General features: G+C 41.3%; 1 protein-coding gene across 1 annotated transcript; it reads left to right on the top strand.

Annotated features, from left to right (window-relative positions):
• The first annotated feature begins 3326 nt into the window (after positions 1–3326).
• On the top strand, positions 3327–26823 carry SLC15A4 (solute carrier family 15 member 4). Its single transcript, XM_050318204.1, has 8 exons — positions 3327–3977; positions 11006–11301; positions 11804–11972; positions 12351–12428; positions 15183–15351; positions 18380–18535; positions 23353–23511; positions 25416–26823. The coding sequence occupies exons 1-8, from the start codon at positions 3405–3407 to the stop codon at positions 25562–25564; spliced, it is 1749 nt and encodes a 582-aa protein (XP_050174161.1). The 5' UTR covers positions 3327–3404; the 3' UTR covers positions 25565–26823.

Raw genomic sequence — 26823 nt, 5'->3', positions numbered from 1 at the left:
GTGTGGGACCAAGGGAAAGGTCTAGCGAGCAACCACAGCCTCCACAGCAGCAGGCAGAATCCAGAGGTATGACAAAACAGGGAAGAGGAAAAGAACATGACCTCGGGACCAAGTGGACCCCAAACTATCAAACCAGTCTTCAGGATAAAAGAGGTTCACCCCAATTATAATCAGAGACACACAAGAGTGTACGGGTGGGGCAGCAGGCAGGAAGATTGAGAGGCCAGATTAGGGAGTGTGTCTGGAGATTGACAGGAGACAGGTGGCTGACTGGAGATACCCGTGGCCTTGAACCTGATTCAACATCTTGTAAAAACATTGAGAATGCATCCAGGACATTCGTGAGAAATGAGACAACATGAGAAAGACGAGAAGTGGGGCAGGCTTGATTGAACAGAAAACTCACTTCTTTGCTCACAACCTGCTGTGATGTAATTCATCAGAGGGCTACATATACTTATGTTTCCCCAAGGGCTGAAGAAGACAGGGAAAGGTGGTCTGCAGACTGCAGTGCCTGGTTATTGTGGCCTAAATTACTCTTCAAATCTTCCTTCTCCCTCAGGTAGAGAGAGAAAAATATACTACATACAGAGAAAGGCTCTTAAATTTAATAATTTTTGAAATGGTACTTCTTCAAATAACTTGTGTGGATCTCTGCGGATGACAGGTATTCTGGAATTGAGGGTTTAGAAGTGATAGAGACACATACTGGAGCATGTTCTGGCAAACTGTAAGCATTTTGGTGGGCAGGCTCATGTTTTGCTAATGAGTCTTGATGCTTCAGAGCCATGTTCAGCTGTCTGCACCTCACTAAGTTAACACTTAAAAATAATCCAGCACATTGTTCAGACCATTTTAAACCCCATCCCAACTAAAAACCACGGCTACAACTTAGAAGAGCAACAAACCTTGCATTAATGTTAAAAATAGCATAAATGCTAATAATCTAAGGGTAGGCAGAACCGAGGTAGTTTTCATCATCATTTCAGAAAGTGTTTCTGGCATGAAATTCCAGCCCTGTTGCAATGTAGAGGGCTTTTGTTAACCTGGCCAGGATTCTGGCCTTGAAGGGGCCCACATGAAGCACATTTGGGCTCTTGAGAGCCCTTAGCACCCTCACACAGCACAGGTCATCCAGCTGCACCACACCGAGAAGGGTTGGCTGTGTGTGCGTGTGCCAACCTCACCCTGTGCCTAAAACAGCCTCTGTGATCCAAAACGTGGACACGTTTTGGGTTAAAAGGAAGCTGCAGTTCTGGTATCTGCATCAGATACCTGATGACAAACAGCCTGGTGGTTGTAACTTTTCCACCACCCGTGGCTCCAGCCCCAGGCAAAAGCCATCCAGCACATTTAGTGTGCAACACAAAGAAGACAAAAATGCAGACATCAAAGTAAGACAAGGCCTGCTCCATGAGAAATGAGGTAACTTAAGCAGTCGTCTGAGAAATAAAGAGGAAATAAAGGGAACATTCAAGGAGATCTTAACATTTTATTACTATTTATGATAACTCTGGTTTTTATGCTATATAGGTCTTGACTGAAAAAAATTAACAATCTAGAAGTCTTTGCAGCATTTAGTGTTGCATCTCTGAAAACACAGGTGCATTCACTGTATTTAAAGAAAGGGTCAAGGATGTATCACAATCAAGTTTTAAACATCCTGTAGCTGAGTGTTGTTGAGAGGAAAATTAAAACCACCTTCCTGAGCTGCCGGAGAGAATGTCTGAGTTCTAACAGTAACTTCTGAATTTTAGTGAGAGTACTTTGTTTCAATACCTGAAGGTTTAAATAACATGTTCTAATGTACATTTCAAATTCTCTTCAGCACTGTGAGGTGTTTTTAAATTACAGAATCAGTCATATTACAGTAGTTCACAAAGAGATCTCTGTACAGCTGGTTGCCTTTTCCCCATTGTCCTTTGCCATAAAATTTGCTAACTAGTTAAGAGAGCAAATATACTTAATGAGTCATTTTTATGGCACATTATTTACAAAGGCCCATTATTAAATGAATATATTTACTTTTACAAGCATCACTTGCTCAATTACCAACGCTGCTCCAAAAACTTCAGGTCATACCTAGATGTTTGGTGTACCTAACTGACGTCAATCAATTTACCTTTTTCACTGAAAACACGCAATGAGGAGCATCTTCCCCACTTTGTTTTGGCCAAAAATACAATTTTAAGATCTGCTGAAGACAATTTCCTACTTTCATGGCCTTTACCTCAACACATGTGATGGTGGAACTCAAGCACCTCTTAGGGTTCTGATCTTGCAACCACTAATTTCTTTTCTCATTTTAATCACACTTCATTCCATTCAGGTCAGAGCGTTCATTCTCTGTGTGTACTTATGTAATTCCTGCAGGTACTGCTCAGGTTGATCCTGCCTTCTCACCCCAGACACAGCTCAGTGCCCACACCTTCACCAGGGGCTGCAGAACACACACAAAGTCACCTACAATGCACATGTATCCCATTTTGCAGCAGAAAGGCCTCCTTGTGGGTCAGTCCTGAACTAGTGCATTAAATAGCTATAAAAACCACAACCCCTCTGCTCGGGGCACGTCTGGAGGGCTGTGTCCAGTTCTGGGGGCCTCAGTACAAGGAAAACAAGGAGGTGCTGGAGAGGGTCCAGCAGAGGCCACAAAGATGGTGAGGGGTCTGGAGCATCTCTGTGATGAGGACAGACTGTGGAAGCTGTGCCTGTTTAGTCTAGAGAAGAGAAAACTGAGAAGGGATCTCATAAATGCACAGAAATGTCTCAAAGGTGGGTGTCAAGAGGATGGTGCCACACCCTTTCCAGTGGTGCCCAGCGACAGGATGAGGAGCAGTGGCCATAAACTAAAACACAAGAAGTTCCACCTCAACACGAGGAAGAACTTTCTGTGGAGGGTGGCAGAGCGCTGGAACAGCCGCCCAGGGAGGGCGTGGAGCCTCCCCCTCTGGAGACCTTCAGAACCCACCTGGACACGTTCCTGTGCCACCCGCTCCAGGTGCCCCTGCCCTGGCAGTGGGGTGGGACTGGATGGTCTCCCGATGTCCCTGCCAGCCCGAACTGTTGTGCGATTCGGTGGGAAATCCGTTTCCCCGCTGCGGGGGACACACACACACACACACACCAGCGGAGTGAGAACCGCTGCCTTCCTCCCGCGGCGAAGCTCCGGATTCCCCAGCCCTCACCGCTGGGGGCAAGGGACGCGCTGAGGGGACATCCACGCCGAGGGGACATCCGCGCTCCCCTCACGGCCGGGCCCGCCCCGCCGCTTCCGCCCCGGCCCCGCCGGCCGGGAGTGACAGCGCCCTCAGCCAATGGCGCGGCCCCGCCGGGCGGGGTTTCGGGGCCGGCGCGGCCGGTGCGGCTCCCTCAGGGCAGGGCCGGGGGGACGCGGGGCCGCCATGGACGAGCCCGAGCCGAGCGAGCGCAGCCCCTTGTTGAGCAGCGGGGAGCGCGGGCGGGCGGCGGCGGCCAGCGCCTTCCAGGGCCGGCGGCTGGCCTGCGCCGCCGTGCTGCTGGCCGAGCTGCTGGAGCGGGTGGCCTTCTACGGCGTCACCTCCAACCTGGTGCTGTTCCTGAACGGGCCGCCCTACGGCTGGGAGGGCGCCCAGGCCAGCCAGGCGCTGCTGCTCTTCATGGGCATCACCTACCTGGTGTCGCCGTTCGGGGGCTGGCTGGCGGACGCGCTGCTGGGCAAGTTCGGCACCATCCTGCTGAGCATGGCGCTGTACCTGCTGGGCATGCTGGCCTTCCCCGTCATCGCCGCGCCGCACACCCACCAGGGCCTCTGCGGGGACATCCCGCTGTTCCCCGTGGAGAACTGCTCCTCGCCGGCCGCCAACGCCACCCCGGCGCCCTGCTCCCAGGCGGGAGCCACCCGCTACTGCGCCACCGCCACCTTCGTGGGACTGGTCCTCGTGGGGCTGGGCGTCGGCTCGGTCAAGGCCAACATCACCCCGTTCGGGGCGGACCAGGTCGGGTATCGTTCGGCAGCCGCTGGAGGAGCCGCTCGTGGGCGCCGGTCTGGACCAGGGGTGGCTGTCACGGTGCAAGAGGGGCTTTGCCTGCCTCGGTGGGGTGGGCAGCGCCTGCTGGTTCGCCTCTCTGTAGGCGTTCAGCCTCGGAGGGAATCACATCGTCCAGCTCTGTTCCCTGTGTAAATGCAGGTCGTGAGGTTGTGCCCTGTTTGGTACAGTTTTGGTGTCTGTGTGGTGTCTGATCCCTTATGGCCTTTGGTAACCCTGCCTTACCTGTGGTCCCTGAACTGGCTTAGCCATCACCATCTTGAGCAGTTGGGTTGAATACTTGATGGCCATTAAGTGGATTGTTAATTATCCTCTATTGTGGAGTTTGAACCCATTTAATTTGACCTCAGAGCTCATCAGGATACACATTTTAGCTTTGACAAGGATGGCATGGGCCTTCTGGGGCAGTGTCAGAGGCCTTTATCATCCAGTGATACACGAAGGCCAGAGAACAAACAGCTTTCTATGCTTTAGGTATTCTCTGTGCACTGCATTGCCCTTGAGTGATGTTTTTGTGCAGGTTAATGCTGCACCACACGATGGGTGGGAAGGTGCTCTCAGTGTTTCACCTGGGCTGTTCTCATGAGGACATGTCCTGTCAAATGACCTTCCCTGGATCCGCCTCAGTGATATCATTCATTGGATCATCGCTGCAGACCCCAGTGGCCTTACAGAAAACATTGCAGAGCCGCAAAACATTGCAGAGTTCAGTATTGACTGGAATGCTCTGTTGTGTGTCCCTTTTTTACAGCCTTATGCTAAGGTGCTATGCTGACTGTGGATGTTAAAGTATAATTTCTGCTTTACAAAGAATTCCAGATGCTCAGATACCGAGCAGCTTTTTTAACCAAACTGTTCTTGGTGGCAAAGCAAGGAAAATCCAGTTGCACTTCTGCTTGCTGGCCTGTTGAGTTCTGGTTAGAGCAGGTGTCAGAAATGCCATGAAATTCTTCGTAAGAGGGAGGATCTACCACAGCATCTTTGCCAAACATTGCTCTGTTCTCTGTTTTGCAGTCATTTCTCATTCTTTGGCATTTCGTGTATTCCAAATTTGGGAGTTCTGGGTGAAAGGCAGTATATAAATGTAAAACATTATTACAGCCCAGGATTGTGTGTCCCCAGTGCGTTGGTTCTGTTTGAGGCAGCCTGAGCCCATCAAGTGAAATAGCTTTAATATGACTTTATCTTGTAAGGTGTTTTTCAAAACTGACTGCTTATTCCCAGAATGCTTCATGAACGTTAAACATAAGAGAGAAATAATGGCAGGAACAGAGCAAAAGAAGAGCCATTGCCAATGGAAGTGTAGCTGTTGTAGCTGGATTTTGTAAAGGCTTTTCCCCCAGGATTTCAAGGAAAGCAGTTTTTGGCTAGGTGTGCTGATAATTCACAGTGATTTATGTAGGGTGAAGCAAAAGAAATACTCCTTTCTGGTCCATAATAATCAGCAGAGCTCTGCCGAGGACTGAATTTTTCCCCTTCTCTCTTTTTCTGGCTTATCTATTGTTAAATAAATTACAGCATACCACTTACCTTGTGCAGTTTGGGGCCCTCTTGGGTGCCTTCTCCCTGCATAGGAATGTAGCAAACTGCTGGGGAGATGCTCATATATTGCTGAGAATAAAGCCTGTCTCCCAGAACCACATTCCTGGGAGGCCAGAGTGCAATCCAGACAGTGTTTTGGCTGGATGTGTGCTGATAAGATTTGTCCTTTTCCCCTTAAATACCAAACAAAGGGAAGTCTGAGTTGTATATAGTTGTATATAATTTACCTGACACAACCACTTTCCAGATACTGTTAATTACATTTCATTGCAGATCTCTTAAAAATTGCCACGTGAGTTTTTCAGCCTTGGTGTATGTACAGAATTTGGGTGGAGAGCTCTAATACAGTGAGGAGAATCACTTTGTGGAACATTGGAAACTGAATTCCAATACTTACTTTTCTCTAAAGCTGAAAGATGTTTCTTAATTTCTATTAAATGGATGCCTTTAGAAGTGCTGTTAAAGTGACTGAGTCGAGTCGGTGTCGAGTAACTTTTGCCAACCAGCTCAGCAAGAAGAGTCACTGCAAAGTGGGGATAGACCAGCTTTGTTTAACTGTGTTTATAAATGAGCTGTTTTTCTAGAAGTTGCAGATGGATCCATCACATTGCTCCAAGTCTGACCCGTGGTTCTCAGAATAGCGTTTCTCATCATGTGATCAGCACAACCCGGCACTTTCCAGTTCCCCTTCTAAGTGTTTTGCTGTCACTTCCTGTTCTATGTAGCAGTTTGTGACTTTCTGTAGTTAGGAAACAATATGAGTGTTTGCCATTATTGTGAAAGCTGGTTTAGCTTCAGCACTGAAGCCAGAATTAGCAGCAGACCACTGATCTAGTATCAGCCATAATCATTGTTCTAATTATAGATGAATCTCCTTCTGGGTTATGGTGATTAGAGACACCAGTTCTAACCCACAGTGAAGCTTCCTTCTGTATTGCCCTCACAGTCAATAAATTCCTCAGCCCATAACTGCCAGAAATCCTCCAGCTCTGCTAAAATTATTGTTACAGTTACTATTGGAAATTGCTGGTATAAAGCTGGCTTTAGAGTGATATTTATTTGTTTGTAGAGCTTAGATTTTTCCAGCCTCTGGGTAAGGATGGGGAACCACAGATAAAGACTTGAAGGTCACTAACTGCGAGATTGGGGTTTTTTTTGTTGCTGTTGTTGAACTTCTGAGGAGCCTGTGGACATCTAAGACTTCTGCAGTTTGAAAACAAGTTGTGGCATTCACGTGGCCAATAATAATTTGTGTCTGTTTCTGCCAGAAACAGAATAGATGGGACAGGAAGCAGACTTTAAATGTGGACTTGCCAAATTTGAGTATGAAACTTTGAAATTATGTAGCAACTGAGTAATAGCTCAGTTACTGATCTCTCCAGATGACCTCAAGGAATAACTGGTGTTTGTAGTGAAGGATTGGAGGGTCAGGATTCTGTAAATTTGACTGCACAGAACCGATGTCATTGTGCTTTCTTTTGCAGGCTTAAGACAAGGACAAGCTTCTGTGTTTCCACCCTTGCTCTGTTGTGTGGTTGCTCACAGAGTTGACTGGGATGAGTTTGGGGGTTTTTGTTGCATCTGTCACTTGTGACTGTCATCGGTTGATTGCAGGAACAAGTGAAAACCGCTCCTGTCAGTAACTCTGGAGTGATCTTGTTCCTCTCGTGTGAGTCAAATGGGAGCTCAGAGCTTCGAATCTGTGGTGATGTGAAAAGGGAGAGACGCGTCCTGGAACTCTGAAATGTTGGGGTTTAGGCAACACTTGAGATCATTAGCAGACGATGACAGAAATCAGATGTCCCAGGGGAATGGTGGGCACCAGATACACACGAGCTGCAGCAAAAATAACAAACCTTTTAGTAACCAGTTCTTTGGAACTGACCTGTGAGAGCTCAGAAATCCCTTTGTGACAAAGCAGAGCATCTAAAACAGGAACTATGGAAAAGCAATGATGTCTGTTTAGATTCCTGACTCTTTGCATAATAATCAGAAAAATCTAATATGATCTTAATATTTGAGCTGCTTTGGCTACTGCTTGGACCATCTCCCGAGGAAGAGGTTGGTGCTGAAAAATCCAGGAGAGGGATAACTGAGCAAGGATCATCTTTCTTTGAAGTCACAACGAGATCTAAGTGTGAACCTTAGGACAGCTGTGCTGTGGAATTCGCTGTCAGTCATAACTTCTCATCGGGGATTGTGACCAAAGATCCAGTTACTCTTCCTCCCATTCTTAGTTGGAGTTGCATTTGAAATTTTGCTCTAAGATGGTAACTTTGTATCCTAAGTGGGTTTAGAGGATTGCAGTGCAGAGTTACAGAGCTGGTGTGTCCTCTGCTCAAAGTGGCTGTAAATAACCTGGGGATGGCACAGTTCCCACCACAGTCTGCCAGGCACTCAGAAATCTTTATCGTGAAAACTGTGGTCATCATTATGTCTTATGTGACCATATTTAATCTGATACATGATTTGTGTTAGAAATCTTGATTTTGAGAACTATTACTATTTTGAAATCCAGTGCTGTGTAGTCTCATTTATAAAACTCAGAACGTCACCGTGCTTTTCTTTCTGCATTTGGTTTCTTTATATTTAAAGGACACCAGATTTTTTTTTTTTTTAATGTGTTTCATTGCAATGGGGCCAAAATCTTTTAAATGTACCAATTCTGACTCTCAGTGCAGGGATGTGGAACCCTTAGCCCAGAGCACTGATTCGATGCAGGATGTGCCATTTCTGTCCATCATTTTCCTGCTGCAGTTGCTGGTAGGATGTTGGGAATCTAATGAAACTGGAAGTGCTGGTATCACAAGGAGAGTGAGGAGGGTGCTGCTATGCTTGAGCACAGATGAAATTGAGCAGAGGGAGTGATAGATTTTTCTTTCTGCTTGGGTGATTGAAAATAATGCAGCATAAGGGGAGAAAGGAGAACTCCTGTAGGTTTATGGAAAATGCCTGCACTTGATAAAAGTAAAATAATAAAAGTCTGACATGGTTTTCTTCTTCTTAGTCCCTTATTAAAATGTATTATGAAGATGTTTTGTGCTGTCACACAGCTCAGGTATAACAGTCAGCAGGGGAAATTTTGAGTGATCTGCTGTAAATGTAATATTGCTGATATTTCAGGCAGCCAATGAGATGTTTGAAAAGAATTGCCTTTTAACTCTACCGTGTTGTCTGGTTTTGGCAAAGACATCTCCATAGTTCTTCATCTTTGCACCATCTCAGATGTGGCTGTGATGTGATTTTTAGTGCATACATTTCCTTTGATGAGGAAGGAGAAAATGGATTCTTTGTGTTGTCAGCCTGTGGTGTGCCTGCCCTTTTTGAGCACCGCCTTCCTTTTGGGTCACTCTGTTTCACAAAGGATACTGGAGATGGAGAGGAAAGTTTCAGGCACACAGGCCTGGTCAGGAGTTTCCAGGCAAAGAATCAGGAATCAACCTAAAGCTTCTACCCTTGAAAATGCAGCAAGAAGGAAGATGTGACAGTGGTTTCATGGAATTAATGGCTGGGGGGAGAGAGGCAGAAATGGGCCAGGGATGGGATAAAGCTCAGCTTTCTTCTCTTGTCTCCTGGAACTGGGTAGAACTAGTGAGGCCAGGCCAGGGCAGGTTCAAACCAGGCGAGGGGAGGTGGTGCTTCCCACTGTGTAATTAGCTGGGGAACTCTTTGCCAGGGGATATTATGGATTCTAAAAGCTGACCTGGGTTCAGAGGCAGGTTAGACAAGTTCATGGAGAGGAGAGCTGCTGCATTTATTAAGGAGATAGATAGAAGCTGTCCTTGGTTTAGGAAGTTTCTCGGAGGCTGGGATAATACTTGATAGAAGCATCACGCTGGGCTTGCCCTGTTCTTACCTGTATCAAGAGTTTGCTCTCTTCTCCCAGCTTTCCTTTGTACAGATGTCAGCAAGGTCATGTGTAAGAGGGAGGATGAGAAGTCTTCTCCTTTACAGAAATAAGAGAACCGAGACTTTATGATGAAGAAATGGAAACTTCATAAAACTCTTTGCACAAGTTGGAGCACTGTGTTCCTTGTAATTGTTTGACTAATATCCTGCTGCTGTTTGGGGATTAGAGGGAGGGAATTCCTGGACTGATACACTACTGCAGGTGATGATTATTAGAATTAGGAAATGAGTACCAAGTTGAAATTAGAGAGGGAGAATTTCTTGGATTTATCTCCAGGATTGCATTTGACGTGGTAACAGATGTACCTGAGTGCCCAACGATGCCATTAACTTTGCACAGGAAAAGAATGTCTTAATATTTCTTTTGTTGGGCTTGGCTAAATGATACAGATGGGTTTGTGCACCACTGAGAACCCTGATGCTGTAAATCACAACTGACAATGTTAAAAACTTATTTCAAGGCACAGCTTGCTTTTCATATTGCAGACTAAACGTGGATGTTTTGAAGATCTGGCAAACGAGGAGGAGAAATTTGCAGCTACAAGTGAAAGTTAACTGACTCAGCAAGACTGGTGCATGACACTGACTTGCTAGTCACTGTTAATGGCCTTTCAGTCATAAACCACTGACAAATCCAGCGTTAGGAATTCTTCTACAGACTAGTTGATCTTTCTAATGTATCTTCTCAAAATTTAACTTGCATAATTTCTTTTACCTCACCTCTTCTGAGTGATGCTGGGTTCCTGTGACTTCATTACAAAACCTGGGGTGACTTGTGGTAGGCAGTAATAAAGAGTGATGCTGAAAACTCTGCAGGATAATTCTGTAAACCAGGGATGTCTTTACTTTCACTGAGAGACACTGAGAGCTTCAAGCAGGAAAATAACACTATGAACAGTGCTGGCTTAGAGGGAAAAATGTTTACTGGGGCCTTGTGACACTCAGGCAACCCAGATTTAGTTTGGGGGTTTTTTTAAAGGTCAGAATGACAAGTCCTCCATTTATGTGCTGATGATAAGCTTTAGGACTGGGTTAAACTTTAAATTTGTTGTTTAATTACCAAGTATTCATTTGAGGTTTAGAAGATGGAATACAGTTAACTGTTATGTGTATACGTTTAGAAAAAGCAAATTACTGCAATACATGAATTTTTATGTGAGATTTTGTTTACCAAAAATATAGTTGCTTCAACTTCTGTGGACTATGGGATGTTAATCTGAGTGAGCTTTGTGTAGAGAAATGACCAAATGAGAGTCAGTGCAGTAGAAATAAGATGATCTCTCTGGGGAAGCTGTCATTCAGCTTTCTTATCCCTGTGCTGGGCTTCTGGAAGGTTATTCCCTTAATGGTGCAGCTCAGTGAGGTGTCATTTCATCAAATATCATGTGGAGCCCCAAACACTTAAGTCATTCCAGTGTGACTCTTAATGAAATCTGAACTCTTCTGTGCATTGAACTTGATTGAATTCTAATAAACAGGCTTCATTTTCTTCAGAAATTGAATTACTTGCTTTTAATCTTTCCCAGGTCAAAGATCGGGGCCCGGAAGCCACAAGAAGATTTTTTAATTGGTTTTATTGGAGCATTAATTTGGGAGCTATTCTGTCTCTGGGAGGCATTGCATACATCCAGCAGAACGTGAGCTTTGTTATTGGATACAGCATCCCAACAGTCTGCATTGGGATTTCCTTCATGGTTTTCTTGTGTGGTCAGAGTTTCTTCATCACCAAACCCCCCGATGGCAGTGCCTTCACAGACATGTTCAAAATCCTCACGTATTCCTGCTGCTCCAAGAAGACACACATGGAACGTTCAGCCAGCAGGTTTGTGCACATTTTGAGGTCACTGGATCTCCATGCTGCTAGTTCAGAGTTTCTGAAACTGTGGCATAACCTGACTGTGCTGCTTCTAAGCATGAATTAACTTCTCTGTTAGGTTTGTTTATGGGTGCCTTCTGATTTGAAAAACACTGTCATCTGCATTTAATATTGTAAGTGGCTTGATGAGCAGCCAAAATTTTTCCACACTTAAGAGGTGCCCCTGGCATACTGGTGGTTGAATCACTGATAAGAGATGTCAGGTTTCAGGTCCTCAGATTGAGAAACAATTCAACTGACAATTCAATTACCATCATTAATTCAGTTAACAAACAATATCACAAAATAGAGGTTATTCTGAGTTCTGCTGTGACCCATTCTGGCCTGGTTGTGTTGCTGTAACTTACAGGAGTTACTTTGGAAATGCATAAGCTGTTCATGGTGAAGTGTCACAATCATGTCAGGTTTTGCTGTTGTTTAACTAAACATTTCAAATTCTTTTCCAAAGTGAAGGCCAGGGAGTTCTTCACCAGCCTCGCAAGCAAAGCCTGTTTGAGATGGCCAAGCTGTCTCGGGGGGGCCCCTTCAGAGAAGACAAAGTAGAAGATGTAAAAGCTCTTGTCAAGATTATCCCTGTCTTCCTGGCTTTAATACCTTACTGGACAGTGTATTTTCAAGTGAGTAGTTCCAAATGGTTACAGTTGTATTTTACATGTCTAAAAAAACCCATTATTTCTAATCTAATATTTTTTCTGGGGGTTCTCTCATAAATCTGAAACTTACCTTGAAGGAGAGAGATGAAAAAATGGTTACTAAGAAAACTCTCAAATAATATTTTGACCTAATAATGAAAAAGAAAATAATATCATTGAAGCTGTAGTTAAGACTCAGATTTTGTAAATGTAAATAAAAATTTTGTAATGTTGTAACAATAATTCTCTTTGGTTTGCTATGTTAGCACTCTACCTCTGGTATAATCATTGTTAATTATTAAAAATGCCTCACTCTCAGCACTCCTTGTCCAAGTAATCTCAGCTCATCTTTCCTAATTCTAGATGCAGACAACATATGTATTGCAAAGTCTCCATCTGAAAATTCCTGAAATCCCAAATGACACCAACTCCATCCACACGGTAAGCAGAACAAAACAGCTTAGAAGTATGTTTTCTTTAGCTGAAATGCAAATGAGGTAAGTATTGTACAAAAATTCCAGCAAGTTCAGGTAGTGCCTAAGGGGAATTTGTGGCCATTTAGAACCACTGGGCATTTAGAACCACAATGCACATTGCAGGGATTTTGTTACACCAACAGCTCCATGTGGAGTCCACACCATCCTGTTCTGAATGTGTGCAGGTAACTCTCACTGCTTTAATTAAAAGTGTCTTTATGCTTCAGTGGGCAAAGTCTGACCTTTGCAGAAAGCTTATAAATCTATATGCCCTGAGTTTCCAAACTAGGACTGCAGCATTCCTGCAGGCTCAGTAGGAATACCCATCCTTAACTGATGCATTAGTGTTTGGAGTCTGGGATACATTTGTTACTTTATACTGCTTAATCAATGATCACTTTACCTTGAAAGAAGCTGTTCAGTCAATATTTTCCAAGAAAGGCTGTCATCGTGGGACTGCAGAAATGGTACAGAGAAATAAAACCAAAAAGTATGAATATAAGTTATTAACAGATCTACTTTGTGTTATTATGAACCATGTGATGTCTTTTTATAACACTGTCAGCTGGACTAGAGAAGTGGATTATTTTCTTCTACAGAGTGCACACAGGAGTTCAGAGTCCCATTGTCAGACTGAATATTAAAAAGAAAAATATTGTCACTCTGAATATTTATTGTGTAGAAATAAACAGGGAGCTTTGGTTATCAAGCTGAGCATTAGAATTGTTTCAAGTTGTAAGTAGAGTGTTATGTTTAATTAAATTAGTTCAAAAAATAATGGCTTTCACTGTTTTTGCTGAAAAGACTTTAAAATACCACATTTTCTAACAAAAGTGTGGATTTAAAATCAGTTGCCTACTTATAGTGTTTGCTTAAACACTATTTGAGGCAAGGATGATGGAACAATGTCTTGATACTTCTAAAGAATGATTTTCTGTCTTGCCCCAAGAGTGACTGGCTCCTTTCTCTGCAGCACATCAGCTGTGTTGCCTTATTTAGAAATACTCTGTTGTGATCCAACAGCATAAGACAACTAAGTTAATTTGGTTTTGCTGCCTTCCATGGTAGGTGGTCTACCTGAAGGATGCTGACCTGCCATCTCCTTTATGTAGTGATTTGAGTTAATTAAGAAAAGGAGCAGTAATATAACATTTTACACTGTACCTTGTCAGGTTTTCCTTAAGCTCTTGCAGGCACCTCTGCCCAGTACTAAGACATATTTTATTTCCTCTTGATATGAAAAGAGTGAAATATGTGTATGCCCTTTAATCTGCAGGCTCCTGATAGAGTAGAAAATGGAAAGCATACATTTTAAACAAAAAAACCCCAAACCCAAGTGATTGGTTGGGTGAAATACAGCAGTGCCAGAGGCATTTGGTATTTCTCATCTTTCTTACCAGATTTAGCAATGACAAAAAATTCCTACATCCTTGACTCTAATTACACAAATCAGTCTCTGTACAAACTGTGACACAGGTTACTGCTGGTGTGATATTTGAAGCAAAGGGAAAGGTGAGTGGGAGAGGGAGGAAAATTGACAGCTACAATTTTGCAAACCTTCAAAATAAGCAAGGATTTGACTAACTCAGCAGAATTCACTGTGCATTTGTCAAAGCATGTGAGCATTGCTAAGTAATGCACACAACCTTCTGTATCAAAGTGCTGAATATTTTCATATAGCCAAACTAGATTGTTATTCCCTTTGTAAAGCAGTGGAGTTCATATTTTTCATGACTGAAGTAGGGAAAAAGTTTAGTTCTGTCAGACTAGAGTTTATCACTGGAAGCCAAATAGTAGGCACTATTTAATTGCATTAAATAACTTCCTGACTTGTGTGCCATTACTAGTGACTTGGAATGCTTTTAAAAATGAGTGTATTAATTTAAATAATCTGCACAATTTTTTGCTAGATTTGAGTTACACAATCAGTCATTCCTCAGACAGCTGCTCTATGACTAAGAAAATCTTAATGGCAGAAAAGCTCCCAAAGGAGAGCGATTTTTTTTTTATTTATTTTTATTTTTTCCATAAGATGTATTTCAGGATTTATGCAGAAACACTCAGATGTTGTGATAATGCTGATGGCCATCTCAGCTCTCAAAAGGACTTCATACAGACTTAGTTTATATAGTTAACTTTTGTTTTAACAAAAATTAATTCAAAGTAAGCACCTAAAATATGAGCCCTCTGAAACTTAGAAATCTTCTAAAAAATCCTTTGCAAAACGTCCCTGAGTTCTGTGTGTTGCATTCCGAGAGTCCTTTCTTCATCTGCCCAGTAATTTTCTTAGTCCTCATTTTCCTTGGAACTGTGTGCACTGTTATTTGCTTTTGTGAAAAGAACCTTTTTGCTCTGAACACTCGAACAAATACAAAGCCCCCCAGAAACAACATCAACAAAACTAACACCCACCTCAGCACAGCTGGAGGTGCATCTGGAGAGAGAGAATACACAACACTGGTGGAACTGCTGTGACGAGGAGTCACTGGTGCTTCTGAGCTGACAGATTTCTGAGCAGCCAGACTAAATGAAAACCTGAATAGCTGAATGTTTTCCTCAGCTTTGACACACCCTCGTTTCTCTTTTCACAGCGTCTGTCAGCGCACGGGGCTGTATTCTGGATCTGAGTGTTTCATCACAGATCTGTTTTTGTAAAATAATAGTAAAAATCAGCTCTTTTAAGTATGGAATTGCTAACTTGAGTCATCTACCCTTTAAGTTTCCAGCAGCCTGGTTGACCATGTTTGATGCAGTGCTTATTCTGATCCTAATACCCTTAAAAGATAAATTGGTGGACCCCATTTTAAAGAGGAATGGGCTGCTCCCGTCCTCGTTGAAGAGGATTGCAGTTGGGATGTTCTTTGTCATGTGTTCTGCCTTTGCTGCAGGTAAGGAGACAACTTTGAGATCTACTTACATAATGAATAATTCAGCTACTTGCAACGGCATTTTAAAAAAAATTTTGTGAATCTTTAATTTAACGTTATTCAGATCTCATTTTCATGGGATAGTTGTAATGCAACTTCACAGATGCATTTCCCACAATGAAAGAGATTGTATCCAAAAACTTACTAAACTGTTCTGAACATTTGCAGTAAAACTGGACCATTTTTCCTGCCTGAAGTGGACTTTGCACATACCCTTTAAAACCAGCCTGTCAGTCCAGGTTTTCACATACAATGTTACTTTCCAGTACATTTGGTAGAGGAGAACTATCTGTTTTCTGACCAAATGCCTTACCTTCATGATCAGTGAGTTGCCTGAGCAGAGTATCCAGCATTTGGATACAAGGCTGTTAGTCCTCTAAAAAGAAATTTACAGTATTGTGGAAGTCCATGTTGTCTGATTTATGTGATCTTGAAGTTGAGAATTTATTTATCCTGGAAAACAAATTAGTTCAGAAATAAGTATGTTTCTTCATACAGTCTGACTTCCAAATATTAAAAAGGTGAAATTTTGCCTTTATCTGAAGTAATCAAGTTAGGTTATGGCTGAACAAGAGTTTCCTCCCACTTTGGGTTTTTTCTGCCCTACCTTAATGTGCCCTAATGTTTGGGAATTAGTGTAGTGTAAAATAGCTTAGCTGTAGCATGAAAGGGAAAAGATGGCAACTCTGCTGGAACCATAAATCAGCTGCTTTTGAGATGATTTAAGGTTGTTAAAGGCTGCTGATGTGGAACTGAACATCTCTGAGCAATGCTTCATGGAATCCATAGCCTTCACTGGCATCACTGAAATGAACATATTGATAAAGCATTATAGCATTAAATAAATGAATTTCAGCACTTGTGATGCCCTATATTTTAGGGAGAGGGACACTTTATATGGCTATTAAGATTTCTTTCAATGAGAGAGATAATTACCTTATTAGGCCAAGGTCACTTTGTATGTGGGCAAGGAAAGTTCTTAAAGCAAAGTCACTTAAACTTAAAATAGGAGTGTTTCTCTCATTCCATGTTTCTTAGAACACTGGTACCGCAAAAGGGGATGATGTAAAACAGTTAAATGTCAGCTCTTTAAATAGAACTCAGACTCACATATAAGGGAATTCAAAACCAGCAATATCTGTCTTTATTAGTAGTGGGGGGAAAAGCACATTGAGCTGTGATAGCTGACTTGGGGAATGGATTCATCCAGCAGAATTCTTAAAAATATTAAATGCCACTTCTTCTGTTCACCTACAAATGTAACACATTTGGGTTTTTTGTGAGTTTGATCCTCCCCAGCTCTTCCACAGTAGAAGCTGAAAAGGTGAATTCTTTGCATGGTTATCTGCAATCTGTTTGGAAAGTTTAACGTTTTGGAGTAACTTCATCTCTCTTCATCATGAGAGGAATTTAAGAGCTTCAGTTGCCACAAATTTGGGGTGTAGGAAAACTGTTTATTTCTAGCAGGGTGGAAAACTTCTGTTGGTTTATATGTTTCATAGAATTTTTATTTTTTCATTAAATGATATTTATAGCTGCCATATTTTAATATTCTTAAAATGCAGTATTACTTCCAACCATTTCTGCCTTAGAGAGAGAGACTGATTAAAATCCTCAGCATATGATGATGTTAAGAACTCTGCAATCATGGAAATATCCTAATGATTTGTTTGTGCCATATTTCCATTTTAACTTATTTAACAGGCATTAGTTGTGGACACTACTCAGGCTGCACATTAGATTGTTTAGATTATTTAAAATATTTTATAAACTGTGTAGAAATACAACTGATTAGATTTAATGAACATCTGCTGTGCTTCATGCATTTTATCATAAATTCTGAGCAGCAATATTTAAAGTTATCCAACTGGAAAATCTACTTCATTTATAGAGTTTAAACCATTATAGCAAGAACTTGAGATTATTTTAACTACTAAACATGTGAGATTAAACATGAAGCTTGTCTATCAAAGTCTAAGGAAGACTCAGTGGATTCTAGATTCTGAATTATTTTGAAGAGAAATTTATGGCAAGGTTTGGTATATTTTAATTATGCTCCTGTGTGGCTAAATGCCTCCTAAATCTACTTATGTTGTGAGGAATATAAACACATAAAGGATCACTACCCACACAGGGAGGCCGTGTGGGTAACAAGCACCGTAGGAAGCAGCCTCATTGACTCAGTCCTGCTCCTCTGAACGGTGAAGAATAAATTCACCTTATTTCCAAGGATACTGAGAGTTCTTTTATAGAGGTGTTTTTGGGTGAAGGAGGGAGTTTTATTAACTGTGAGCTATTCTGTAACACTGAGCCCAATCGTTTAATCTGGGCAACCTCAACAAAACCCTACAGTGCTATTTGATATTCACTTTCTGCTCTAAACTGCTGTGTTGAGCAAGCTAAAAATGCTTATATTTTACACTATCATGTCTACTTTTCATTCTCTATGAAGTACTTTCTATGCAGTGTCTTGCTTGTAAATCAAGCTCTAATGAGCTTTTGGCTCTCTTCGGATGAAAAGTGTCACATAAAGGTCATAATCATATTCATAGAGGGTTTTCATCGTCCTACAGGACTAGTGTAGCCATTTTGATAAGCAAAATGGTTTCTAATTTATTAATACTATGGTGGCAGGTGAAATGGTTCAACACTGCAAAGTAGTAGTTTGTGAAAATGAGATTGTCTTTAAAAAAAAAAGCCCAGCACAGTGTGTATGAAAAAGCTCTCAGCTGATCCATCCAGGAAAGGTTTAAGTATTTATATAATTATTGCTGCTGAATAAGAATATAATCACTAATTCTATGGCAGAACAACTGTATGTCTTGAAATAACAATGGCAAAAGTAGTCTGAAATGCTTTCTGTTAGGAAATAAATACATATTCCCATTGTATAACTTGTAATTGCAGTTCAGGGCTGAATCCTAATTTAATTCTGAATATGAAGAAACAATATTTGTGTCTTAGGTCATTTTTTTTTTCCTCCACGTAGGAATTCTGGAAAGCAACAGATTAAAAATTGTGAAGGTTAAAACAATTAATCAGACAATTGGAAATGTTACATACCATGCTGCAGATTTGCCAATATGGTGGCAGATTCCTCAATATGTGCTGATTGGATTCAGTGAAATATTTGCAAGTATAGCAGGTAAGAGTCTTTGTCTGTTTTAAATCTGCTTTTATATCCATCCTAAATGATGGGCCTGTAGAATATAGACACTTCTCAAATCATTATAAGTAAGCTCTGATGTTTCCAAATACATTATTATTCATTATAACTTAATCTGAAGTGGCAAAACACACTATTTTGTTTGCACATTTGAAAACTGACTATATAAGACTTAGTTTTCAAAATTGAATGTCGAGCAGAGCAACACTTAAAATATTTGTGTGGCATCCAGTTAGCACTGGATATTTTCAGGCCCTAATGGAAAACAATGTACTCTCTCAATACTGTATTTTAATGCAGTATTGTGTCCTCTGAGTCTTCCTCTGTGTTGCAAATACAATTTGTGCTTTGCAATATTTTGGCTTAAAAACTGTGCTACAGTTTAGAAAGTCAAGTAGTAAGTGGAAACACCTTTGTGAGGACCATCTTTAGAAAGACTTAACTTACCACCAGTTTAAATTCACATTACTGGAGTTTTTGCATCTCTGAAATAAGAAAAGGTTTTGTGAATATTCATAATGAAGTAGCTACTTTGATACTGTTTTGTCTACTTCATGTACAGATCAGTTTTTCTGTAGTGGTTTTGGCTACCAGACAGACTGAAACACTGCTCAATTTTTGCCTGTCTTGAACAAATGCAAGACACCTTAGATTTTCTAATACTGCTCTGTGTTATGTACACAGAACAACTGTGTGATCATACTGATCTTTAGGCTGAAAGAGAAGTGGGAGGAGAGGGTGAGTAGGATTATAAAATCTGATATTTCCTGAGCTGTTTCACAGACCTGCAGGGCTCATTAGCAGGAGGGGAGCACAGGCAGCCGAAGCACCTGTTGTCACTGTGGCATGTCTGACACTGGTGGACTGTGATTAAACAAGTGAAATGCTACTGGGAATCTCCTAGCAGAGTGTTTGCACATCTTAATATTTGGCAGCAATGCTTGGTTACCAATAACAGAAACCTTTCATGGGAGTAGAAGTAGCTACTCTGATACTACTTACATCAGGTAGCTCAGCAATTCTGTTTAATATTTTAGAACTCCTCCAGTGACTTGATGTAAAAATCATTTAGCTTTTGCTTAACTATAGTTACTTATTAAGTTGTTGAAATGCTCTTTGCAAATGGTGAACTTTGAAGATCACCCACTCGAAGTGGCATTACAGGCAGCTCTTTTTCTTCGATTCCTTGTGACAGAACCTCCTGGTTTCATTTCCCCTGAGGGAGGTGACTTTCATTCCTGGGCAAGCACAGTGGGTTAAAATGAGATCCTCTAATTCTGTCAGGTCTGGCTGGTGGTGGCCCCAGCTGTCACATGGCCCATTTGTTCCCCTCTAAGTGGAACAGAGAACTTCTGCTCCTGCATGTTTCTGGTTGCGTGTTTTCTGCTGTCATCACAGTTGTTGGGCAGTAAAACAAGGGGCTTGGATTGCTTGGCAAGTAGAAGAAAAATGTGGGTTTGCTTTGTTTGTTGGGGTTTTTTTTATCCCTCTGGCCCGGGACCTCCTGTGACTGGAGGAATTAGATATGTATTAAACTTAACCATAGATATTTACTGTGTTGGAGGAATTCTGCGTGAAATCCTCCTTCTTCACTCCCTGTCCTCCAGCAGTCAGTAGCTGGATCTGGAAGTGTTGAATGGCTGAAGGGGTGTGTCCCCTTCCCCAGTGATGTATAGAAAAATCCATCAATTAATTTGCTTGAGGGAGTTTTTTATCTTCAGAGCATACTAAGAGCCAAGAGATCAGACACTTTAGGTTCTTGAATGGGAATTCTGCTTTAGCAGTGTGCTGAACGTGTCATGGCTATGCTGTGCATTTCATTAGGTGTGGACAGTATCCATCACAAATCCTAACACATAGAAATCTGGAGTCTTGCTTAATTTAGCATTTTTAGCAAAAGAGTGAAATGAGTTACTTACTTATAGTTACAACTTCAGAGATTGTGCCAATTAAGTCTGAACTCAGATAAGCAGATGACTTAGAATTACAAGTGTTCATGCAAAAATAAATCAATATCTTCCCTCTTACACAATCTTGTTTCTCTGTCAGGTGCTATTACTGGTTTATAGGGGTTTGCAAGGAAAAAACAACTATCTGCAGGTTGTGGAAAGGTCAAGGACTTGAAGAACTCTCTGTTTGTTGAACTCCAAACTGAGGGTTGGTTTTTTTCAAATGCTTTAGTGGACTTCATGAGAAGTCAGGTCTTTAAGGCTTACACAATTTTTATCTGAATACTCTGCTGTTCTGCACTGCTGGGTCTGTACCAACAGCTTTGTAACTTCAAAAACTCTTGGTCATTGTTAGGAAAAATGTACCAGAAATTCTCTGCAGAGCTTAATTGCTTTGTGTACTGCCCTTTTATTTGATTATTTTACAAAGACTTTTCTCCTGCCTTCTGATTGTTATCTAAGCTTAATTCTTAATATTTTAAAGAAGGCTTCTAAAGACTCAAGAGTATACTTTACCAATTTGATATTAAAGCTGATAAAAGCATCCATTGTGCTATGAAAGTCAGCTTTAAAATAAGCAAACTGTTAATGGTTACAAAACTACATTGATGTGGAAATGTTTGTTTTGAACAAAAAGGGGCTAAATATCACAAGAGCTGAAACATACGTTTGGTTTTTTGTTTACTGTAAAACTAAGCATATTCTTATTAAGCCACATTAGTTACACTCGAGGTACCTTTAAAAAGATGACACACATTGCATTAATCTTTTGTATTGCTCTGTCAGTCCTCTCAACACACCCCTGTTTAACTGGGAATTGTAATCTCACACGACAACACCAGCGAGAGGGTTTAATTTCAGAAATGCTTGTTTGTGGTAGCATGAAATCGTTATCAATGGCTGCCAGCAGGGCAAAGAGGCTCTGAAGGCAACGAAAAGATTTGATATTCCTTCTGCCAGATTAAATATTAGCGTGGCTGGAAAAATTATTTGAGTTTAGAAACGTGCCTTGTTTTGTTGGAAAAAGTGCAAACAGTGTTTACACCCACTTTGGTTTTTTGTTTTGAACCTTAAGATCTTTTCCCAGCAGGAACTCTCACATCCAGTATAGCTGTAAAATGAACAGGAGAAAACGTGGTCCAGATCCTTTCACGTGTTATACTTGAGCTTAACTTTTACAAAATGTGCAGAAGCCTGGTGACCAAAATGTGGCTGAGGCTCTGGACACTGGTGGCAGCTCTGATAACTTAACAAAAAACTTAAAAACAAACTACTGCATCCTGAGAGTAGTCTGCTTTTTTATTTTTTTCTTAAAGTGAGAATGGCCAGATAAATACTCCTTGAAATACCTGAATTTTTTATATTTATATATAACCCCCACAAAGCCTAGGGAAAGACTAAAAAGGCATTTTTAATTCTCAAAGTAAATATAATTTTGCCCCCCCCCCTTGCCCTTTGGCAGATGTGTCTCCATCTCTGCAGCGATTCTCTCCTTACAGTTTGAATTCACAGGAACCCACACAGAGTTGGGTGTTTCAGTTCCCTCCTGCCCTCCCAGAGATGTTGTTGGCCTTTGTAACGTGTTTTGCACAGGAAAGGAGAAGCTGTTGTTGGTGATTTCTCAGGTGGCAGTGCAGGGTGGGATCAGTGAGAACACACAGTTCTGGTTCTCTTTCAAGAACCAAGTTCCAAGTTCCCAACAGGCAAATGGGCCTGTCTGGCTTGAAGTGTTAATCCTTCTCTTGGAAAGAAATGCCAGTGTGTTTCTATTAAAGCCTGTCTGGAGTAGCAAAAGTCAAACACCAGTAATGGTGTAGGCAAAGCACACCTTTATTATGCAAGACATAAGATCTATGCAATTTTCAGTCTGTAATGCAAGATTTATGCAATGCTCAGGTCTGTAATGCTCTCTTTGCCAAGAAAAATGCCAGATGAGGTAGCATTAATTTTCAGTGTGAAGCAGACTGTTTTGAAACAAGCATTTCACCTGTCAAAAACAGCTCTGCAGAGAATGTATTTGCCTGTCTCCTGTGAATAATCCCATTTGATTTTTGACAGGAGTATTATTCTAAAAAGGAGTTAATCATGGGCATTAGTCTTTGCATGGCAGAGCTAACCCAGTGTGTTCTGTTGGTACTCTATTTCAGTAGCACACATTTTCAGATTGATGGTCACTGGTGTGTTTTCCTTGGGCTTACTGGTTGAAATTTGGATAAAGGCAGTTTAAAGTTGAAACCCCATATCTACAGGTCTTCAAAAGAATGGGCTGGCAAGCAATGAGCTCAGAGAATTCTAGATCAAAATAAAGGTAAAAACTAATTACTGCCCTTCCAGCTGCAATTAATTTCTCTGTCTGCACCTTCAGAGATACAGACACTGAGTCTGTGAGAAATAAATGTTCATGGTCAATGCAAGAGCGACCTTCAGTTCTCGAGCACTTTGTTCTCAGCAGGGAATGCCACGTGCTTTGTAAATACTGCACAACAGACAGGGAATGCAGAAACGAGGGAGATGGGGAACGTGGAACTTGGCAGATTAGAGTTAGTTTGATACGTTTCTTTGAGGATAATTTTAGGCAGCAAAATGAATATGTTGGCTCAGAAGATTTCTTGATTTTACAGGTGTAATACTAATAAGATCAAAGTGTGTGTCTCAGATGTTGCCCATTTGATGGGTTGATACATTGATGACCTTTAACAGGGTTCATAAAGCAAGTAGAGGGATCTGGGAACTGATAGGGATTCACTGCCCACCTGTAACTTCCACAGCACTAAATCAGAACAATTTACTCTTGTTTCTTAGATCTTCCAGTAGCTTTTTTTTTTTTTTTTGAATCTTTTAATACAGGCCTAGAATTTGCATATTCAGCTGCTCCCAAATCCATGCAGAGTGCCATTATGGGGCTGTTTTTTTTCTTTTCGGGGATTGGATCATTTGTTGGCTCTGGATTGTTGGCACTGGTGTCGATTAAAGAAATCGGGTGGATGAGTAATCACACTGATTTTGGTAAGTGTGTTTCTCATTATTAATTGTTTGCCTCCTGTCACTTTGCCTGCTCAGCTGTTACTGCATTTTATCACTAGAAATTCCTTACAAATACTTGCATCTTAGTAAAAAAAAAATTATTTAAATTAGGTACAGAAGAAGAATATGTTTGGTATCGAGTACTGAAATTACTGTCTGTGGTTATGGGAAGTAAAATGTACCCATCTCTCTCTTAGTGATTATTCAGCTTCCTCTTTTCAAGTGACTTCACTGAAATTACCCTGAGTTAATTTTGCATTTCTGTCTGCTAGCTATTTATACACTTAAAGTCCATCAAATCATCTGCTACGTATTGCCAGTGGAAGTTAAAAATAATTACTGGTACCAGTAGGTGGCACCTTGGGAATTTCAGAAAAAATCCCACCATCCTCTGTGGGCTAATTAGTTCCAACTGAAGGAGTGTGAAAAGTTCTTAAAACATATGCTAGACCTACTGTGTGTACGTGGCATAAAAGTGCAGCCTAAACTTTAGCTTTAAATGTGGTATAAGAGAATTTGCCATTTAAACTTGATTTGCATCTACCACGAAGTAATGTTATCTGGGTCAGTACATATGCCACAAGTTGTCATCAGTGGTTTATAAGTTGTTCTTCCAAAAACTGCAGAAGATGAAAAATAGCCTTAACTTTATGGAAGTGCCCTCACCAGATGAAAATTTCGTCATATTGAGACTTTTTTTTCCCCCAGTCAATTTTAAGATTAGAAAAGCATCCTTTTCTGCAACTCTGTACCGAGATAATTCAGTTATATATATCGGGAGGGTAATAATTACATACAAATTAATGAAGGTGCCATTGGAGGCAACTGATGCCTCCAAAATCTGCTCAGGAAGCTCACTCTCTGCTGGCACTTCAGCGTTGGTTCCTGCCATTGAAATGACTTGTTTCTCCTACAAGAACTAAGATTTCCTGGGTTTAATATCCCATCTCATAAAGGATAATTACTACTCTTTAAACACGTCTGCTCCTGGAATGGAGATTCACGTGTATATTGTATTTTAAATGTCAGGGAAAGCCTCTGTTTAATTTTATTGCATTTTATTATAAGTTCCTTTAATTGAATCTTAAGTTTCAGTAATTAAAGCAATTTAATCTGAACGTTTATGGGCATGCTGCATGAACAGCTTGTTAGGATCCATGTGTACATCCCTGTTTTACTCTCTGCACCCTATTTGATGATCATAATGGTCCCATTGGCTGTGGCTCACGGGGCACGCTGGAAATGAGCCACAATATATTGTTCTTGGAAGTACAGCAATAGGTAGTGCACATTTCTTAACAGAGAAATAATGTTTTAGCAGTGAGCCTCCTTAATTTAACATTATTTTGTGTTCACATTATATCATCACCAATTTGTAACCACTTTGAGGGAGTGTCAGAGGTGAACCACAAAGAAACCACGTATGTTTGCATGAACTCTAAACTTTGTCCCAAAAGAAGGCTGAGAAACAATTGCAGTAAAGGCTTTCACTGTATCTATGGAGTTGCCTAACTCTTCCCTTAATAGCCTTTATTTTGGGGATTTTTTTGGGGTTTTTTTTGTGGGTTTTTTTGTTGGTTTTGTTGTTGTTATTTTTGTGGGGTTTTGGTGGTGTGGGATTTTTTTTGTCTTTTCTTCCTTTTTACTTGGTCTAAGGCCATTGGAGCACAGAGCATTGCTTGTGCTGTGCACATCTTCCTCAGCAGGGCCACCTTTTGCTCTGGATAGTTAAAAATGAAACCATGCTGCTGGATGGGAATGTGCTTTGATTTGGGTTTGCCCGTGTTTTGCAGAAAGGTCTTCACCACTTAAACTTGAAGAGATTCGCATTTTTATTTGCACAGTCTGTATTAATGTTTTATTTTTTTCTCCCCACTTCTTTCTAGGTAACATTAATGGCTGCCAATTAAACTATTATTTTTTCTTGCTGGCTGCTATCCAAGGAGCAACCCTCTTGCTTTTCTTGATCGTGTCTGTGAAATACGACCACCAGAAGTCGAAGGGGAACGAAGCGGCTGCCAACGGGAGGATCTGACCCCTGTTCCAGAGCAGCCTCTGCTCCAGCAGCACCCAGGGAAGTGGCAGCACTACCAGAGCCCACGGGCTCTGCTTTTCTCCAGTGGGACTCTCACCAGCCCTGCATGTTACAGGAGTTCTCTCCCCTGCCCCCCTCGTGTAACGTAGGTAAGTGCCTTATGTCGGTGGGGCTGTTTCTTGCACTACGTCCTGGCAGAGGACAAACAGACCTTGGAAGTGGATTAAACTCCAGGCATTCGAGTTGCTCTTTGCTCATTTGTGAGATGTTTACTTAACTCTTCAAAGCTGGGACACTTACACTGGGAAATGGAGTAGAAGGAGTCACGTGTGGCATGGACTGTTCCTGACCCAAAAGCTCTGCTCAGTGGAGAGCAGTGGATCTGCAGAAACACTCGACAGTCTCAAGCCTACGCTGAGGACACAGCGAAGAAAAACCTTTTACAGAAAAAAACCCTCAACTCGTGGTTACAAGAACAAACTTTCAATCCTGAGAGTCGTTTTGGGGGGAGAAACAGGGACAAATTAAATTATAAATTAGATTAAAAACTAATATGATTTTATAATTGACCTTCTACTGGCAGCATATCAAGGGTTTAAGTGCAAACTTGCAGTCAGGAGTATCCAATACTGAAAGCTGAATTATGTATCACAGCAGCTTGTTACACAACTGCTGCAGATTTTGGTGCACAGTTAACACCTGTTGGGACTGCGGTTGTTTTACTTCAGAAGTGTTTTTATTTTGGAATCTGTATTAGGACAACACACATCTCTGGACAAAGCAGTGTTCAGCCTAAGTCTGTTACTCCCCTAAGGAATATCCTGAATATTCGCAGGAAGCCAAGTGAGCTGGAATTCTCAGCAGATCAATGCGCAATAACCATTTAGCAGCCTCAGCCGGTTCCTTCAGTCTTGCCTCTTACTTTTAGCTAACAGGGTTTGTATCTTTCAGCAACACATTCCTCCAGCAGAGCCAATGGTTTTATGTTCAGCCTCTTGCATTTTACTGATTCTAACAATTGTACTTCAGGTTGCGTGCAGATTGGTGTGGAAGGTGCAAGGAATTATGCAGAAAGAAAATAAAACCTTTTTATTATTAATGTGTTGAATTTTTATAGTTTCTTTTGTCTGCAATTATGTTGTTAAAATGTCCTTATTTTGTACATGGACATCTTTTTAATGAGTTTACAAAATAAAATGAACTTCCATGCTGTGACTTTTGACCCTTTGTTTCTAGGTGAATAAAATATATATTAGTGA

This window comes from Myiozetetes cayanensis, unplaced genomic scaffold (genome assembly GCF_022539395.1).
Source record: "Myiozetetes cayanensis isolate MyiCay16 unplaced genomic scaffold, myiCay2020 scf21, whole genome shotgun sequence".
In the NCBI taxonomy this organism is placed as follows: Eukaryota; Metazoa; Chordata; class Aves; order Passeriformes; family Tyrannidae; genus Myiozetetes; species Myiozetetes cayanensis.
The sequence above is the reverse complement of the archived record's forward strand: the minus strand, read 5'-3'. Positions and strand labels throughout refer to the sequence as shown.